Source organism: Lemur catta, chromosome 1, assembly GCF_020740605.2.
Source record: "Lemur catta isolate mLemCat1 chromosome 1, mLemCat1.pri, whole genome shotgun sequence".
In the NCBI taxonomy this organism is placed as follows: Eukaryota; Metazoa; Chordata; class Mammalia; order Primates; family Lemuridae; genus Lemur; species Lemur catta.
In genome coordinates this window covers 114,000,891-114,021,094 of record NC_059128.1, presented here as the reverse complement: position 1 = coordinate 114,021,094, position 20,204 = coordinate 114,000,891, and the positions used below count along the sequence as shown (strand labels likewise).

The 20,204-nt window shown below is 46.3% G+C and overlaps 1 protein-coding gene across 12 annotated transcripts in view; it reads left to right on the top strand.

The window, feature by feature from the left end:
- SAFB (scaffold attachment factor B) overlaps positions 1 to 20,204 on the top strand; it is a 109,625-nt gene that overhangs the window by 58,006 nt on the left and 31,415 nt on the right. For 8 of the 12 annotated variants that reach the window (XM_045549004.1, XM_045549022.1, XM_045549013.1 and 5 more), the window contains 5 exons: positions 1,326 to 1,432; positions 4,586 to 4,849; positions 5,926 to 6,063; positions 6,292 to 6,334; positions 18,957 to 19,041. In XM_045549004.1, the coding sequence (XP_045404960.1) occupies positions 1,326 to 1,432; positions 4,586 to 4,849; positions 5,926 to 6,063; positions 6,292 to 6,334; positions 18,957 to 19,041 (637 nt within the window). Of the gene's footprint in view, positions 1 to 1,325; positions 1,433 to 4,585; positions 4,850 to 5,925; positions 6,064 to 6,291; positions 6,335 to 15,332; positions 15,659 to 18,956; positions 19,042 to 20,204 lie in introns of those variants that run through there. The other 4 variants (XM_045549069.1, XM_045549063.1, XM_045549054.1 and 1 more) reach the window with 2 other exon arrangements.

Sequence of the window (20,204 nt, the reverse complement as noted above, 5' to 3'; positions counted from 1 at the left end):
CACATTCAGCAGTTCAGTAGGATGATCACTGCAGTTAGCATATAGTTGTATTCATGGCTAAGATTGGCGGTTTCTGGACAGGGAAGTCCATTAGAGCATTGGCACCCAAGGCTTTTATTGGAGGCTGGTAACAGGCACCCTCTGCCCAGCAGGTACTAAAATTCCCAGTTCCTAGAAGGAAGTAGATGTTCACCATGAACTACAATTTGCACAGGCTAGGCACACTGAGCCACCTTTAGCAGTTACCTCAAGAGTATCCAAGTTCCAGTTGCCAGCCTTGTGCCTGCCATGTCACCCCTCATCTGCACAGAGCACAAGCCATTTAATCTGGTTCATGATGTTATTCACCTGCAAGCCAGCCTTTCAGTTATGGAAGATTCCATCCAGTCTGTGCTACTTTGTATCAATTTTTTTAGCATGTTGTAGCCTTTTACTCTTATTAAGCATGATCAGAAAATGTAAAAATGAAAGTGTGGTATTCAGGGCTAAAATGGGTAGGTCCCTTATAAATGTACTAATGTCCATAGCTCTCTTTTAAATGTACTTGGCATAAACAAAGAAACTGTCAAGCATATCTGAAGTGCTGTATTTGGGAACTAACTGTATGGATACTTACAAAGGAAAAAGATGAGGAGCTTCTTTTCGAGGCCAATGATGGAGTATAATAAATTTTTTTGATCTCATGAAAAGTTTGGGGCAGTGCTCCTTTCCATTTTTACCCTATTGAATGTACTTGATGAATAATAATTCAACATTAAATGTTGCTTAAATTCTGTCTTTCAATTATGGCAAGCAAAGCATAAAGTTTCTTTATTTTTTTCTTTTCTTTTTTTTTTTCCATTTTAACCCTGTGATGTTGGCATCATAAAAGCATACAGTTTCTTTAGAGAGAATACCTCATCATGTGATGGTTTCATTAAAAGTTAATCATTGTGTGGCATATCTGCATTCAGTGCTTGCACATGGACATTCCTGATTCTTCTTGTTCTCTTGTGTTTCCTACCTGTTATTTTTTTGAGATACAGTCTGTTGCCCAGGGTAGTGTGTAATGGTATCATCATAGCTCACTGAACCCTGAAATTTTGGGGCTTAAACGATCCTTTGGCCTCACCCTCCTGAGTAACTGGGACTATAGGTGTGTGTCAACATGCCCAGTTAACTTTTCTTTATTTTTATAGAAATGGGTTCCTGCTATTATTGTGGGTGGTATAATATTCCTGAACTCAAACAGTCCTTCAGTCTTGGCCTCCCAAAGTGTTGGGATTACATGTGTGGGCCCCCATGCCTGGCCAGCTTTAACTTACTAATGTTCTTTGGTGAATTAGGTTTCCACAAGCCAGGATCATAAATCAAATAGCAAGGAGAAGCTGTCTGTTGTGTCCTTTGATAAGACTAAAGAAGTACAAAAGTCAAGAGACTCAGAGTCCCATAGGTGAGTCTGTATCCAGCAATGGTTGGGTTGTTTCCCTACACTGTGGTCATGACCATGTCCTGGGAGGACATTTTCACAGTTCCCTGGGGGTGGAATACTGCAGCAAAAGTTTTTGTTCCTTGGGCTGTCAGTTCATCGGCTTGCTGTATTTTGACTTTCATCTTGTGGCTCTTTCCAAATAATTTTATGCAAATGGGCTCATCTCTTCTGAAAGATTACGGAAAGTGACATAGTCAGGGAGATTCAGTGCTTTTCTGCTGCAGTAGTGCTATTTAGCAAAAAATACTAAATCTGCTTTAGAAGCTTTGAAAAGGGGAAAAGAAACAGTGAGATAGTTTTGTTGTGCTGTTCCTTTGGCTCTCACTTTGCTGCAACAGTGAGTCCGGTTGTCATCTGTGGCCTATGTACCATGCTCTGTAATTGCATATCTTGCTCTTCCCTATAATCCTATCTTTCCGCAATAAACCCCAGTTTCATGCTTGACTTAAAAAAAGAAAAAAAAAAAAAAGAAACAGTGAGATAGAGCCAAAGAGAGCACTGAGAGGTCCTTGTCATTAAATGAGCCAAAAAGGATGTTGTCATAAGTTTTAAGAACTGAAATGTTATTGGGTCATTCTGTGTTACTGTTGATCTATCTTTCCCATCAAGAATCAAATTTTAAATTAGAGTTTTAAAAATAAGGACCAGTGTGTTTATGTATATTCAGGGCAACTTGAATCTGTGCTCCTGGGTTAAGAAAATTTTTTGAAGTACTATTAATTTAGGGGAAAAAACTCAAAAAACAGTGAAATGGGAGCTGGGGCAGGGGAACAGTTTTTGAAATGCTCCCTAGGGAACTCTTTCCCTAAAAGGGAAGTGGCAGACAAAGGCACGTGCAGCTTTGGTGGAGAAACTGGCAGCTGACAGTAGCACAGACCAATGCATATGGAGACTTTAACGTGGAGACGCTGACAGTGACATTTCCCACCAGTGAAGAAAGGACGGACTCACCCACACAGGGCTTCAGGTCCTGTGGCTGTGCCTTCGGATCCTCCTCTGCATCCTTGCCTCACTCACGTCGTTGACCATGTGGTGTGGCCTGGTGACTGAATGTAAAATAAAAACCATCCAGTTAGTCATCTAATGTGAAAGTGAATATATTTATGAATGAGGGTTTTGGAAGGCATTAAAAGTGATGAAGAGGAATTGACCGAGACAAAATTAAACTTTTCTACCATGACAAACCATAGGCAAAGTCAAAAGACATGCAGCTGATGGGAGTAAAAGTGATTTGAAATAAACATAATAAATCAAGGAGACAAAACTGCCCCAAAGAAAAGTTGACAGAGCTATGTGGACACTTCACAGAAGGGGCAATACAGATGGCCTTGAAACAGATGCAAAGCTGTTGAGTCTCACTAGGGATCAGGGAAATGCAAATCAAAATGGTGGAGGGGCCGTGTTCTCATCCCTCAGTGATTTGATTGAACATATGCGTGGAGGTACTAGGAGGTGGGCGTTCCTGTTGGGAGACTGTAAATGGGCCCAGGGACGCCCCACGTCTGCGTGAAAGGCCGGGGGGTTCTAGTCTCAGCCATTTCCCTTCTCCGTATGTGGCCTGGTGGAACCTGTGCTCGAGAAAGTGTTGCCTGGATGTCCCTTTTATGAAGCTGTAGCATTTGGGAACAACAAAAATGTCCTCTCATGCTGGTTCCGTGAACCACGGGCTCTTCACACTGTGGGCTCGTGAAGGGGCCGGAGATGCACAGAGGCAGGTGTGGAAGGGACCAAGACATGTGGAGTGAACCCAGGAATTGACAGCCATTTGTGTCCAGAGCACAGTCACAAAACAGGGCAACATTATCCATTTCTTCTGGTACAAGTATACATTGTCCCTCGGTATCCCATGGGACTCCTGAACCAAAACTGGAGGCTCAAGTCCCTGATCCTAAAGAATGTGGTGTTTGCAGATAACCTACGCATGTGCTCCCGAGGACTTTAATATCTCTGTGGACTACTTATACTTAATATGATAAAATTGCTATGTCAGTGGTTTTTATTCTATAGTGTTTTTTTTGTTTTGTTTTGTTTTTCTGAGACAGATTCGATCTCTGTCACCCTGAGTAGAGTATAGTGACATCCTGGTTGCTCACTGGAACCTGAAACTCCTGGGCTCAAGGGATCCTCTTTTCTTTTTTTTCTTTTTTTCCTCTTTTCTTAAGCTCCCTGGTAACTGGGACACTACCGGGCACCATGATTCCCAGCTAGTTTTTCTATTTTTACTAGAGACGGGGTCTCTCTGTTGCTCAGGTTGGTCTGAAATTCCTGTGGTCTAGCAATTCTCCCACCTTGGCCTCTAAGAGTGTTAGGATTACACACGTGAGGCACCAAGGTATTTAGTGGCTTTTTTTGTTTGTTTGTTTGTTGTTGATTTCTATTCTTTTTGTGTGTGTTATATTCATTGTACTGTTGGGTTTTTTGGGTTTTTTTTCCCCTAATATTTTGATCCTTGGCTGATTGGATCAATGGATGCAGAGGGCAGACTGTGTATCTATAAATGTATAAACAAAGGATCAAAAGCAAACAGTTTCACACCTGTCTGTGTTGTATCTACAAAAACCTGGAAGGAAAGGCACAAAAATGTCGTCTGTGTCACTGTCAAAATTATATAGCTGGTAGTATCCTTTTCCTGGATCAGGAGTTCAGGTCTCGGGATTTGTAGAGATCAACAAGATTTGGAGTCTCGTGCTCCAGACACATTTAGCAATGACTAATTTAAGCTCATGGTTTAGAGAGCAAGTGTTCTAATTCAGAGACACTCCATGTGAAGAGTATAATTTGTTTCTTAATTATAACTGTCTTGTCCTGAAGTGAGATGGCAAAGTCCAGGAAATGAGGCCCAGATCACATAATAGCTAACCATGGGCAGGAGAACACGCTGCCTTGGCTCTTTGTTATCTGGCTACTCAGGTAATACAACCCCGGTGGCACTCCTGGTCTCTTTCTGCTAATTCACGGCAGCCCCTGGGCTTCAGGCTCCTCCTCTGTGCAACTGCATGTGGTTCTGTAGGTTGTGCAGGTAGAGGCACAGCCCTGGAGTCTGTTTTCCCAGGGGTGGACCCTGGCAGGGGGATGCCTGCTGGACCTTCCTGCAGCCCTGCTGTTTTTCTCCAGAGTGTGTGAGCACAGTGAGCAGGAGGAGGTCATGCAGGCTCAGTGGGAGCAAGAGGAGTGGGAGGAGCGGGAGCAGCTGGAGTTTGCCCGAGCCAGGCTGGCCTACCAGAGGCGGCGGCTTGAGCGGGAGCGCATGGAGCGGGAGTGGCTGGAGCGCGAGCGCATGTACCTGGAACAGGAGCGCAAACGAGAGCAGGAGCGCATCTACTGGGAGCTGGAGGAGCGACGGCCCACGGGGCGGAGGCCCTATGACTTGGACGGCTGGTAAGCTGACACCCCATCCCATTGCACTTAGCTGGCCTGTGGGGATCACAATCGTGTGTTACACAGACCCTAGAGTTACAGTAGCATGGGATCTGTCTTTAGAAAAAGCACGGGTAGGTACATGGGCCTTCTCCTGTACTGCAGCAGGGATGTTGAGATGGCTGGATGCCGTGGTGATGATTAAATCTTTGGGTTCTTGTCTAGGCACCTGAGCAGCCCAGAAAAGGTGCTGGGAACGTGGGGGAGACAGAGTCAAAATACCATCTCCTCCTGGGCCCTGTCCAGGCTTTTTAATCCATTGTAATTTGTTTGTGCTCATTCTAGCAATGAGAATAATTTAAAATCCCCAAACATACTGATGAGAGGTATGCATAGAAAAATGCTACACACCAGTCACACGGGAACCTAAACTTAAACTTTGCTGTCAGGAATTGGGTGGATAATTCCAGTCTCGAAGGTATCAGCCTTTCTTCATGCACCACAACTTCGGACAGATGTCCTTTCTTTTTTTCTATTGCATGAGTTAGAGTGGAACCCATGAAATACATAATTTGACTTCTGTAACGGGCCACCTAAGCTGTTCTAGGACCATTTATGTCCTTTATACAGCACTGAGGGTGAGACTCCATGGTGGTCACCTGTGTGCTGATGCAGGATGTTTCAATTGCTTCTGTCAGTGCCACCTTTGTGGGGCAGTGAAACAGTGTTCCGGTGGGAGGCATGGCAAGTACACTGTAGAGAGCTCCTCAGGGTAGAGGCTTGCACTGGTTTCCTGAGAGGTGGTAGCTGTGTGCAGTTCCCCGAGCCTGTCTGAAGGCTGCCACTGCCCACTTCTCACTGTCCGTTGGGTATAGGTGGGGGGGGGGTGTGTGCTGGACAAAATGGAAACAGTCATTCAATCACTGGGGTCAAATCAGATCTCTAGGCTCATGTAGCAGGGAACACTTTGGTGAAATTAATTCCCTTTCTGTGAAGTGCTGGGGCCAGGGACAATCAGGGGCTACTTCACCAGCTCCCACAAAGGTCATATATTTGGAGGAGAAATGGCTTTATCTCTTTCCCATGTCCCCTCATAGGCGAGATGATGCCTATTGGCCAGAGCCCAAGCGGGCTGCCCTGGATGAGCGCTACCACTCCGACTTCAACCGCCAGGATCGCTTCCATGACTTTGACCATAGGGACCGGGGCCGTTACCCCGACCACTCGGTGGACAGGTCAGTTGGGCCCCTGCCAACCCTGCCCACTTGGTCGTTCTTCTCTGAGGATAAGGAGTGGCCTTTCTGGGCTCTGAGCCACTGGTGCATGCAGTTGGCACTGAATCAGGCTCTGCATCACCTGCATTTGGTTTGGGAAGTGTTGCTTTTCATGTGGAGGTCTGATTGGCCTCTCTGTTGGCAAGCCTCTTCCTCTCCTTACGGTTTGATTTAAATTACCTTTTTCAGGAGAGAAGGTTCAAGGTCAATGATGGGAGAAAGAGAAGGACAGGTAAGTCAGAAGCTACAGTTGTAGCCACAGCTTTTGCCGTAGCGTTGCTTCCCTTCCCCTCTGCATACTTCCTCCTTCCTCCCACTGCAGTGAGAGGAAAAGTGAGGGAAAGGAAAAGCAGAGCACCTTCTGTGTTTGGGACGAAAAGGTGGGATATTTGTGCTTGGTCTTGGCTGTGAATCCAGAGAGTTACTCTGAAGCCTCTTTTGGCCCAGACCCTGACTGAGTTCCTGTGTGCCACGCTCACTGGGCTCACTGGCCCCACTGCGGCAGTGCTGGCGAGCCTCGGGGTGGGGCTCACCTGGCTGTGTGGGAAGGTACCTGGTGAGCATGCGGCCACTCACATGCTTCTGCGTCGTGGACTGGTCTGCTCCACGTGCACCTAGTGAAGCTGTGGTCGGTGTGTCTGCTCCCGAGGCCCTTCCCTGTTTGTGTCTGAGGCGAGGAGAAGGCCCCACTTCACTTGGGCAGCCCAGGGCCCCACTTAGCCTTGAAAAACAACACAGTCTCTGGCCACACTCATTCTCATTGCAGGATTAGCACATGAGAAGAATAAGCTCAGTTTTATTCTCGTCTTCTGTCTCTTACATGTAGACTGAGGATTTCCCAGAGTGAGTCTCAGATCTTTAGTGGGTTTACGTGAAAACATGGGGACAGCAGGGAAGGCTGTGGGGAGGCCGTTGTTGTGGCACAGTTGATGTCTCTTCCCTGTTAGCTTTTCCTCAACTCTAGCAGAAGCTTCACTCTTCAATCTCGCCCTCCTCCCTCGATTATGGGATGCGGCTGGGGGTACCAGGTTCCTGCCCTCTGTCTTGGGGATGCTGTTCTGCCTCGGGAGGAATTTCATGCCTCTCACATGATTCCTTTTTCCCTGCTCTGGAGGTAAATCTTACACTCCATGCAGGAAAACTAGACTAGTTTTCTGGGTTTTCTTTGGTTGAGAAGTGTGGTGCAATTGTTAGAAGCCTAGTCTCCAGAATCAGAGCTGGGGTTATAACTTGTCACTACTTCCTACCAAGACTGTTTGTCCACCTGTGAAATGAGGGAAGTTATTCCTCCTGGGTAGAGTAGTGTAGGATTTACTTGATTTAGCGCACATGTCAGCATCAAGTGTGTGTAGCTGCTCTCCAGGGCTCTTGACCCGCACTAGCTGCTTTTCAAGAGGTTATCACATACTGCTGCTCTGAGTCTGAAAGGGAATTGGATTCTTTTCCTCACATACCCAGTGATAAATAAGACATCGGTGCTGCCCCAGATGGCACATGGTAACATCTTACTGGAGAGAGAGTCACCACAGAAAGTTTGGTTTTGTATTATGTGGCTTGGTTGAATAGAAAACTGTTGGTTCATTGTTAAGATATGGAGGAGGGATGGAAATGGGTAAGTAGTTAAAGAACTAGACCCGTACTTTGTGTTAAAATGCTGTTCAGTCTACGTCTGCATAGTTGTCCTGTAAAATTAAAAGAAGCTGTCTAAAGCCATCAGCTGTAATTTTTTTAAAAAATGAATATGCCTTGAAAATCATTTACAGAAATAGTATTTCAACAATCCCAATTATGAAGCTCTTCTTCAATTTGGCAATACTGCCTTGCGCGGATTTTCACCTCCACACAGTGGTATCTGCTAGCCCTGGATAATTTCTCCTTCTTCACTTCGCACTCTTTTCTGTCAGATACCTTTTTCCCAGTAGGCTCATTTTTGGGCTAAAATATGGAACCTATAAATGATTTGTAGACCAAGTTTCCTCACTTGTACACTTCATTTGCAGCTACAACAAGCACCAAGTTCCTCACCTTCTCTACAGAGATCATTCTTCCACGCAGCTCAGTTCTGTGCAGATGGCTGATGCACTTGGTAGCCCCGTCAGATGTGGACATGGTGACAAACCCGTAGCACCGAGCCCCAGGACTGCGGGCTTTGGTTACCACCTTGGCCCTGACATCTTCGTGAAAAAGACATACTTAATCTCTCACAAATAACCACACAACTTACTACAATTCTTAGCAAGTAACTGATAAGCGGAATCATTTCCAGTTTGTTTGTTCCTTTTCCACAAATTGTAGATTTCCATAGTTCGGTTTTGAATAGGTTGTAAGTACTCCTGACCTATCAAAACAGAATTGGTTTTAATACAAGATCAGTCATCATAGTGCAGGAACAAATAGGCAAAGTTAAAGACTGTTAACTCCACTCACAACTTGCAACTAATGAAAAGTGTTTCTCATTTGGATCATTTTCACCACTTCAACTATAGTAACTGAGGCAGGCAGTATTCCTGAGCTGAGGGGACAGAGCTGAGATTCTGAGACCAGGGCAGAGAGAATTCAGAGCTTGAGAGATGTACACAGGGTTTCTCCTACCTGGTGCAGATCTGTGAGGAAACAAGAAGCTGAGAGAGAACCACCCATGAAGGGCAGAGGGCATAATGCCAGGGGTTCACTCAGGACTGATGCCAAACGGGTTGCTTTTCCTAGTAGCCAGAGTGGAAAGGATGGTAATTCACAAGGTGTCAGACACAGTAGTCAGAGGGCATCAGCCTAGTAATGGGACAAATTGAGCCTAAAGGAAACACTACACTGTTTATGACTTACAAAGTGTAAAGCAAGCCTCAGAAGGGTCACATACTGTATCTGCTGGGACAGTCAGTGTTCCAGGTGAAATACAGACTGCTACAGGAAAAGCAAAAACATGTCAATATTGCTAAGTGATGTTTTAACTTAAGTCCCATATGTAACCTAACTAAAAATCTAACCTTTAAAAACACAAGCACAAGTTTCAGTTAGATGTATTTATGGAGAAGTAGTCTTAGGAAAATCTGTTTAAAAAAAAAAAAAAAAGGAAATTGTGATAATTGGCGTCGGTTCTTTTCAGTTTCAAAGCAGATATTTTCCATGGTCTGAATTTACCACTTCTTGAGATGAAAGGAATCCGTACAATTGTGAGAATTTCTATACAGTGTCTTTCAGAAACAGGCCCATTGCAGAAGAGTCTGAAATTACATTGGACTTACCACTGTAAAATCTAACAGGGAAGATGATACCAATTAGGACAGTTACAGTTTCAAACTTTTATGGAATGAAACGCTTCCAAAAATAGCTGATATAAACCATCAGAAGGAACAACGTACCAGTATACATTAGAACAGAGATGAACCTTAAAAACATTGTAAGTGATAGAAGCTGACAGAAAAGGCCACATAGCATATCATTCCATCTACATGAAATGTCCAGAACAGGCAAATCTATAAGGACAGGGAAAGATGGGTTACAGCTAATGGGGACAAGATTTCCCTTTCAGGTGATGAAAATGTGGAAATGGTGCTCTTTATTGCACTGCCTTGTGAATGTGCCAGAAAGCCCTGAATTGTATACTTTCCTCAGGTGAATTTAATGATTTATAAATTTTATCTTAATTTCAAAAAACATACTGGGGGCCGTGGGCAGTGGTAGAAGCCTTGCACTTTGGCAGGCTGAGGCAGAAGCATGGCTTGAGGCTAGGTTTTCCAGACAGGCCGTAGTAACATAGCAAGATAGCAAAACTCTTGTCTCTACAAAAAAAAAGAATTAGCTGGGCGTGGTTGGGCACACTCTGGGCGTAGTTGGCAGCTACTCTGAGGCAGGAGGATTGCTTGAATCCAGGCATTTGAGGTAGCAGAGAGTTATGGATTTATGCAAACACCACTGCTTTCTGCCCCAGGCAATAGAGTATTGCCCTGTATTAAAAAAAGAAATCCTGGTAAAAAGTTGGTTGAGTGTGTATACCCCAACAGTCTGTTTTGGATCCTCGAGAAGCTGTGTTGTATTCATATCGGGTTGGTGTCATTTTCGTAGGGTTAAGACATTTTTGAACCAGGAAGGAAGCCAAGCAAGTGCATTTAGTTTCTCAGGCCAGTTGGGGCAGCTTTAAGAGTGTCTCTTCTTCTAATTCTTTTTTAGTCCTGATGAAAAAAGCTGAAATATTTTTAGTATATTTTCATTTCATTTGGCATCAGTATATCTTTATTCCTGTCCACACCCTTGATCTGGCTACTTGTTAGGTGGTAAAGAGCAAGTCTAATTCTCAGAGGAGACACCGAGGCTGGGGGGGCAGAGCTGTTCTCCTCCTGGCCTAGTGGGCTCAAATAGTGCTGCAATCACTGTTTCTCTAAGTTCTCTAAACACTCTAGTCCCAAGCCGCAAAAAGTAGAAGTGGGTTGCTGTAGCACTGTGGTCCCCAATCCCTGGCCTGGGAACTGGTACCAGTCTGTGGCATGTTTTGAAGCAGGCCATACAGCCATGGTTGAGCAGTGGGCGAGGGTATCTTTATGTGTATTTACAGCCACTCCCCATCATTTGCATCACTGCCTGAGCTCCGCATATGGTGAGATAACAGTGGCATTAGATTGTCTGTGGGAGTACTGTAAACTGGGTGTGTGAGGGATCTAGGTTGCTCTCCTTATGAGAATCTAACGCCTGATGATGAGAGGTGGAGCAGAGGTGATGCTAGTGCTGGGGAGTGGCTGGAAATGCAGATTAGCATTTAGCTGAGAGGTTTGACTGCACGTAGCTTATAAGTTATTGCTCACAGAGTCAAATGAAAACCCTATCACTGAGTTTCAAATGACAGTTGAGCTGTATCTGGTGCCAGGCTTTATAGTGCCAAGGGAGTTGATGTACTTCAATTATAAAGCTGCATCTGGTGGCAGGCTCTATAGTGGGAAGTGAGTTGACATACTTCAGCTGTACAGCTTTATCTGGTGGCAGGCTTTAAGTTAGAATCTGACACTTTAGTTTGCACGTGGCCCGCCCATTATTTTATTTACCACTTCCCTCAGTGCCTCTTTCCCACACTGCAGTTGTTTCAGCCAAAGGATTGGTAAGCCCACAAGCTAACCCTAGCAAAAAATGAGTAAAAAACAAACAGTGTTGGAAAGCTTCTTTGAAAAAGGGGAAAGGCCTAATGATGAGACAGCAGAAGATGACTCTAAGACTGCCAGGAAAACGAAAGCTCAATTTAAAAGAAAATACCCGGAGTCCTACTTAAATTATGGGTTTATTGCAACATGTGAGTCACATTCTCTGAGTCTGTTTCGTATAAGGGGCCATAGCCTATCCAACAAAGCCGTGAAAGCTTCAAGACTTTTGCCACATAGGGACCAAGCACTATGCATTAAAAGACAACTCTTGGGAGGTTTTCAAAAGAAAAAAACGTGAACAGTAAGAAGAGAAGCAATTATTGAAGGCCACCACTTCATCAAATGTGTGTGAACTGAGAGTGGCTAACTATGTTGGTAAAGCTAAGAATGAGAAGCCCTTTACTATTGGTGAAGAGTTGATCCTGTCTGGTGGTAAGGACAGTTGCTGTGAAACGTTAAGAGAGCCTACAGTTCAAAAGGTGACACAAGGTTCCCCTTTCAGGCAGTACCAGAACTAGACGCATTGATGAAGTAGCAGAGGATCTGGAGGCACAATTGTTAGACAGGATTGATGAGTCACCATGGCATGTGATCCAGGTTTACTAGTGTACCAATTTTGATAAAAAGGCAACAATGATTGTTTTTATGCCATATATTTTTCAGGATGTGTGTGATCGTGTCCACTTTTGTTGCCAACGAATACAACAGCTGCAGAAGTAGTCCACTCTTTGAATGATCACATATGAGGAAAACTGAATTGGTCAATTTGTCTGTATACGTATGGACAGAGCAACAGCCGTGACTACACGGCTTACTGGTTGCAGTGCTCAGGTCAGGGAGGTTGCTTCTGAATGTGAGTCTTCATCGTGCCATCCTTTGAAAACTGCTGGCTAACCGAAAAATGTCACTTTAAGTAAACAGCCTTTTCCAAGATGTGATTAAAATTATTAACAACATTAAAGTACATGCACTTAGGTCTGCATGCACTTAGGTCTGTTCCGCCAGATCTGTGTCGAGAATGGTTGCAGAGCACACAGCGTAACACAGTTACAAAGTGCAATGGCTTTCTAAATGTAGATCACAAGCCAGGGTCTTAGAGTTACGAGAGCCACTTCCGTGATTTCTTTTAGAAAAAGTCACCAGTGGCAGCACACTTCATTGACACAGAATGGTTTGGAACAGTTGCTTATATGACACTTTGAAAGTGCTCAAAAGACAATACGTCACTTCAGGGGAGAAAGACAAGTGTGTTCAAGTCAGCAAACAAACTGGCTATATTCAAAGACACAGTGGAATTATGGGGGCAACAAATGATGGCGAGCATTTTTGACATGATTCAAGCATTAGCAGAGATTTTAAGAGACTGAGCTATGGTGTTGATTCTCCAAGATACTACATGATCACCTATATCACCTTCAAAGGAGTTTGAGTGTTACTTCCCAACCACAAAAGACCCCCGAACTGGGAAGGAAAGGGACTGTCACCCATTTGTGAATAAACCAGGTGAATGGACTTTCTTTGTGCCAGAAGAGGATTAGCTGCTTGAGATCACAAATGATGGTGGCCTTAAAAGTGTGTTTGAGAGAACTTCAATAGCCACAAAAGGACTAAAAAGCCTGCTTTCATTTCTGACATCCTGTGTTTGTGAAGCAGGGTTTTCTGCAGTGACAGCAACCAAAATTGTCTGCAATGCGCGGGCCCCAAGTGAGACTGTCTAGTTGCAGAAAAATAAGCTCAGGGCTTCCACTGATTCTACGTTATGGTGAGTTGTACAATCATTTCATTATATACTACAATGTAATAATAATAAAGTGCAGAATAAATGTAATGGGCTTAAATCTTCCCAAAACCACACAGCATCCCACCCTATCCGCATCTGTGGGAAAACTGTCTTCAGTGAAATGAGTCCCTGGGCCGGAAAGGGATTAGGGCCACTGTTTTGGCACATCTCTTTACTGTCTTTCTCCTTGTGGCTTATAATACAATGCCATTTTCCTCGGTATCTTGTCCTTCCTCCTTAACCACCTGTTAGGAAGAAATGAATTTTTACAATGTTATTAAGATGAGGCAAGGCACACAGTGTTCTTTGCAAGTAAGAACTTCCCAGTAAACAAAGGCAAAGGCAAATGCATTCTTGGAAACACCAACTCTGGTTGTATTTGTGCTGCAAGCCTGAAAAGGGATAGGACGAACCCACCACAACGGGGTCCCCTATTGGCCCAAATCCCAAAGAAAAGGAAGGGAGACCATTAGCCAGTGCTTGTGAATTGGGGTCCAAGTCCAGTTGCAAAACAAGCACTAATCTTGATACCGTCCAATAACAACAGAGAGACTGCTGGGGAGGCAAAGGGCGAGCGATGTCTGGGAAGGAAACAGCAGCCTGGGTATGGAGAGATTGGTGGTTCCACTGAACAGGTCTTTCAGTGCCTTCCACCTGCGTGAAACAGGACTGGGCACACAAGGTTGTTAACAAACCCACAAGGCGGGGTTCAGTATTGCCTACGGCACAGAAAGCCACTTACTGACAGAGCCAGGAGAGTTAAGGAGGAAAGGACTTAAATCCATGGACCAGTCAAGATGGAGGGGGAGCTACCAAATGCCTCAAATCCACCTCCCCGACCAGCATCAGGGCTTTTTTTCTGCAGGTGAAATGAATAATGCATGACAGGTGTGAGCATCACTGTGCCTCTGGGGTGTTACCTTGTCTTCTCTGGACAAGCAGGTGGTGTAAGGCTTTCTAGCAGGTTCTGCTGTTCCTGGAAAAGAAACTCAAAAGAGAATGCATCAGTACAACAGAAACTTACAAAGTTGTGGTCAGCAAATTTTGCTAGAGTTGTTTATTTTCTACCTAATTGAGACTGTAGCCGCTAAGATAGCAGGGCTGGGATAAATAATGCTATCAAGACCACTTAGATCTCCCAGCCAAAGCCATAATGTGAACACTGTAAACACATCTGAAATATGAGGGGACTAAAAACATTATTGAGTAAACATTTCCTTGTGTAAACAACGGGTTACAAGAGGTTTACCCTCACAAAGCTTGCTCCAGTGGAGGAGAGAGACAATCCCCACGAACACAAGTTTCTGTCAAGTACTGCACAGTGTGGAGTGTAAACAAAGGATAGTGCCACAGACAGGAACAAGGACATGGAGCAGCACTTCAGGGAGACCATGTCTCCGACAGTTCTAAAATGACAAGGCACCAGCCAAGGGGAAGACATGGGGGCCTAGTAGTCCCAGTGGCCAGCAGGGTAAGCGTGAAGGCCCTGGGGCAGCAGGGACCGCCCCCCTTTACTGGAAATTGTCAGTGGTTCTTCAGGTACCCAGTCTCCACAGGAGGAAACTGGACAACAGAGAGGGAAAGGCACCTGCCCAAGGTCACGGAACCAAATCTGGAACTGGGTCCAACGGCCACCGTGATAGCCAAGAAGACTATATTTTAAGGGCACTGAAGGGAATGGCTAAAAGGAGAGTAAGAAGAGAGGCACACAGAGGGCCGGTGACTACCCAAGGTCACACAGCCCGGTCCCTCTGGTGCCCGACAGCTCGGGGCCAGGGCGGCCAATAGCGAGGCGGGTCGGGGGAGCCCGGTGTCCCGGAACCGCAGTGACAGGCCCGCGTTGGAACGTCCCCGGGCCTCCCCCGACCCTCAGCCCGTCTCACCTTCTTGAGCCGCTCCATCTGGACGCTCTTGTTGCCGCCAGTGCCCAGGTTCCGCTTCTTCCGCTCCGCCCACAGGTCGCTGAGCCGCCGAGCCAGGGCCCGAGTCGCCTGGCCTTGCGACAGCCTCCGCCACAGACTGCAGCGGTAGCTGTAGCGGCTCTAAGCACAAAATGGCGCCGCCTAAGAAAGAGGAAAGTGCACTGACATCCTCCCGCCGCGCTTTGCGTCCGCGCATGCGCGCCGCTCTGACTGGCGTCCCAAGCGGCAAGAGTGATCGCGGGACGCCCAACAGGATGTCCCGGCAACGACGCGCAGGCGCAGTAACTGCAGCACGCAAATACCGCGGTGAGAGGCTATGTCGGCTTAACGCGCCTGCGCAGAGCGCTCCTGATCCTGTTATTGCGCATGTGCCGATGCGGTTTGGCGAGTCCAACCGCTACGGGTGCGCTTGCGCAGGAGCGAGGCGCGCCGGGGCGGCTGGAGCGGTTCCCTCGCAGGCGGCGCCATTTTGTGCTAGGAGCCGAGCTAGAACCGGGCCGGTTGTGTGCAAAGTGGGCGGCGGAGCCAGGGGCCCTGGAATGGCGGAGACTCTGTCAGGCCCAGGAGATTCGGGTGCGGCGGGCGCAGCGGCTTTGAGCTCCGCCTCGTCGGAGACCGGGACGCGGCGCCTCAGCGACCTGCGGGTGATCGACCTGCGGGCGGAGCTGAAGAAACGGAATCTGGACTCGAGCGGCAACAAGAGCGTGTTGATGGAGCGGCTGAGAAAGGTGGATCCGGGGTCCCGTGGGTCGGGATAAAGCGCGGGTGAGGGGTCCCGGCGGCCGCGACTCTGGTCCCCTGGCCCGGGTCCGCCCCCGGCCCCGTTCGCGGCCTGCCAGGGCCTGGCTCGCTTGCGCCTCCCGGCTTCTCCCAGGCCCGGCGGCAGCTCCGAGCCTGGCCTGGCCGTCCGCGGCGGGTTGAAACCCTCGGGGCGAGAAGACCGGAAAAACGGGACGCGGGCGGGAGACGCCGTCGCGGCCCTCAGCTGCGGGTGACGGGCCCCTGAGTGGAGGGTTCTCGTCTCGTCTCACGTCAGTCTCCATAACTAGACCGGAGACCCTGACATCCTCCCTTCCCAGGCGAGGAGAAGGGACTCGGCCAAGGTCACACGGCCTCGGACAGGCGGCGTCGGGATTTGAACCCGGCGGTCTGATTCCTGAGCCGGAGGTGGTTTTACTCTGGTGAGATGCTCTAGCACACCTTGTCGCGGGGCAAGGGGGTGGCGGGGTCCATGGGCATCTGGAGTAGGAGGTTAATTCGCAAAGTAAACAGTTAAAAAAAATACGCAAGGGAAGACTTTTTAAAACGAGTTTCTGGCTCTAGTCTCTTTCAAGTAACGTGTTGGGAGGGAGAAGAGTGTGGACAGCAGCGATCACAAATGCAAAATACGGTTAGGTGTTCGTTTCAGCAGTACATACACTAAAATTAGAACGATGCAGAGAATATTAGCAACAATAAATTTATCTTTTTAATAAAATGATTAAAAATTTTATTAAGTAAAGTAAAATACGGTTAGACTTAGGGAGGACTTTTCAAAAAAGGCTTCAGGACTTCATCCACCAAGAGGCAGAGGGTGGGTTTCCCCAGGTCAATTGGTCTGGCCTCAGGACTCTGCCAGGTCTCAGTGGCCTGATCTAGGGCCTGGAAGACTTTCAGCACCTTCTAAGTCTGTTTGTTTCTCTGTGAAAAGAAGCAACCACGAGTGTTTTGGTTTCGGGATTTAATAAGGTTGCATAGAACAGGCTTGGCATGCTGCCTAGCACTCAGCGAATCGTTGCTATGATGATTCACTTTATCTCTCTGTGCCACCAAGATTCATCATTTGCAGATGAGGGGCTCTGACCCGAACCCCGAGGGATTCTGATGGATCTCTTGAAAAGCGTTGAGTCAAGTAAATGTTAGCCGCCTTCTATTACCCCTACGGTTTGCTTATTCCTGTAGGTTTCTTTCTGTGCCTTTCTCTGCATGTCTCTCTTCTAGGTACTCCTCTCTGGAGACCTCTTTCTTGTAATCTCTCATCTTGGCCATGGAGGGTGGGGCTGGTGACTCACTTCACCCTCCTGGCTCCCAAACAATTGAGGAAGGAGACATTTTTATTGTCAGGCTCAAACATAGGTGGTCAACTTGGTCAGAGTCACTTGGACCTTTTTAAAACTCAAGCTTGTGTTTCTTTCACTATGGATACTAGCTTTCTTTACTTAGGGCAGGAGGTTGCTTACTGCAGACATTTACCTGGAGGAAATGCACAGAGAATGGGGATTGGTGGCTGGGCAAGTTTGGTCCCTGTTCTTAGCCTCTAGGGGTCCTCATCAACCAAACCAATTCCAGGGACTTTATTCTCTCCTCCTCTTCCTGCCCCCAAAACGGTTCCTAGACAAGCAAACCTCCTTCAATGCCATGGACCCTTCTGTTAGGCTTGTGGCTGAGACTGATGTGGGACTTCAGGAATCCTCAGTCACTGTCATCCCTGACAACGCAAATCCATTCTTCTTTCCTTCTCCCTCTTTTCAGTTTCTTAACGGTGTGATTCCAAAACACAAGTGCCAGCAACCCATATATCTAAGTAGCTCTGTAACTTTGATCTTCCTCTTCCACGTCTGTCATATAGTGGGTGTCCCTTTCTTAGTTCATATTTCCAGGAAGGACAAAAAGCAAATGGCGGAATTGGGACAATTTCCGTCTGTCATTTCTTCTCTTCTCTTGGTGATGTTTCAGAATTGTTTGTCCCCAGGAAAAGAGTGAGGGACTTTGTGGTTGTGCTTTGCCTTTATCCCAGGACAGAACTCCAGTTCCTCCACTGGCTTCCACGAGGAGGGGAGATTTTCTTTGCTGCTAGTACAAATTAGGTGTGTAACTCCCAGGCCCAGTTCTAAATTCAGAGTTGCTGAGCTGGGAAACTTTGAGACTTCTGAAACTCTACAAATAAAATACAGTATTTTAAATGGATTTAAAGCAATGGTCCGAAAACTATGGTGAGTTGAATAATTATTTCATCATATATTACAATGTACTAATAATAGAAATAAAATGCACAATAAATGTAATGCACTTGAATCATCTGGAAACCATCCCCATTCTCCCTGGTCTGAGGAAAAATTGTCTTCCATGAAAACGGTCCCTGCTGTCTAAAAGGTTCCGGAGCACTGGAAAGAAAACTTGTGCTCACAGGATATCACAGTAAAGATTGAAAGAGTTGTCAGTAACACTAAACTTGAAGCCCAGTTTATAGTGATGTCATCATCACTGCCGTGTTCAGTATTGATTTGCAGAAGTGCTTGCTTGGTGGTAGGCACTGTGCTGACTGTGGGAACTGTTCCCAGTGAATGACAAGTTCTTTCTGTGGGAGGCAGGGCTTGCCAAGAAATCGTTATTCAGTGTCCTATGAGACAGGGTCACCTAGTAGTTGAAAGTGAGGTCTTTGGAGTCAGTTTTGCATGTATGCGATGGCAGTTGGCTGAGGCAAGGCATGTCATGTCTGGTCCCACGCCTATCTCAGTAGAAACCCAGCCAGTGAGTGGTAGCATCTATGCAGATGGTACCGAGTGCAGGCATGGCATGGAGGGGGTCACCGGAGGCTTACACGGCACTGTGCTGGGTAAAGTCATAGGAAATTGGAGAGTGTGCCTTTCCCTTTTTGAGTTCTTTTGGTGCCAGGAATAGGATGAACCACATAAGCCCTAATATTTGGTAAGTGCTTGCTTTATATGCATGATAGAGTCCTCACAACAGCCTTCCAGGGTGAGTACTATTAATATTATTAGTCCCCTGTTCTGGAGGAAAAAACAAACTCAGAGCAATTAAGTCATCCTGCCTAAGACCACACAGCTAAGAACTGTGCAGTCAGTCTGACTCGAGGATAGAGCGAGAGAACAGATGAAAGGGTGGGCTAGATGCCCGGTGGGGGAAGGCATTTGCAGATCAGCAGCTGTACCCTCTAAAAGATACATGTCCCTTCTCACCTGACGGTGCTGTGAAAGTCAGGCTCTGTGCTGACTTTGGTCAACTTTACATGTCCCTTCTCTTTAGGCAATTGAAGATGAAGGTGGTAATCCTGATGAAATTGAAATTACCTCTGAAGGAAATAAGAAAACACCAAAGAGATCCAGCAAAGGTATGGTGCATTTTATAAGCATGTGTCATAGTAAGAGCTTTCTGGAAAACTACTTCTTCACTAATGTTCCTCATTTACTTGGCTGTGTTTGGACTTGGGCACCACCCTGAGAATCAAGAGCCTTCATTGAAGCTTTGCATTTCGTTGACGATCCCTCTACTGTTTTGTTAGCTTGGTTCCAGCAGAGGAGGGAAGGAATATTTGCCCCTTTGTTCATTTACTCTGTAGATTTCTCAATAGTCCTTGTTAAACTTATTTAGGGAGGGAATATTGAGGACTACCTGACTCTCCTATTGGTCTGACTTGCAGAAAATGACTTCCCTGTTAAACGCCACCTGGCCAAAACAGAATTGTCACTTATGTAATATTTCTTTCAAACACTGCACACAGAGTAAAAGTTGCATTCCGTGTGACATTAATGACTGCCACCATATTGCCCAGAACTGTCTTTCTTATTCCCCATACCCATGCCCTGTGATTTAGTCAGGCCCCAAAAACATGATACACCCCTTGACCTCTGTGTTTTCCCTTATGTGCTCCACCCACGCTTCTTCCCCTTCTGTCTGCATTCGAGGCCTACTTCATGTCATTCCATCCATGGCACCTCAGCTGTCCTTAATTCCTCTACACTCCCAGCCCCTAGTTCCTTTTGCCTTGATTTGGTACTTACATTGTCCTACCTCCTGTCATGACCAGATTGTCAAGGGCAGGGCGTGTGTGTTGCTAGTCTTTCTTCCTCCCCCAATTTGTAACTCAGTAACATGCAACTACTATTTTAAGGAAGAATCAGACAAAGCTGTGCATTTGGGTCATTCTGAATGGTTTTTTTTGGTACAGATTGAGTATCCCTGACCTGAAATGCTTGGGACAAGAAGAGTTTCAGATTTTCTAGTTTTTTATATATGTAATGAGATATGTTGGGGATGAGACCCATATCTAAAGATGGAATTCATTTATGTTTCATGTACTCCTTACACACACAACCTGAGGGTAATTTTATACCTTTTTTGTGGTGGGAAGGATAGTCTCACTCTGTGACCTGGGCTAGAGTGCAGTGATGTCATCATAGCTCACTGCAACCTCCAGCTCCTAGGCTCAAGTCAACCTCTTTCCTCAGTCTCTCCAATAGCTAGGACTACAGGTGCATGCCATCACACCCACCT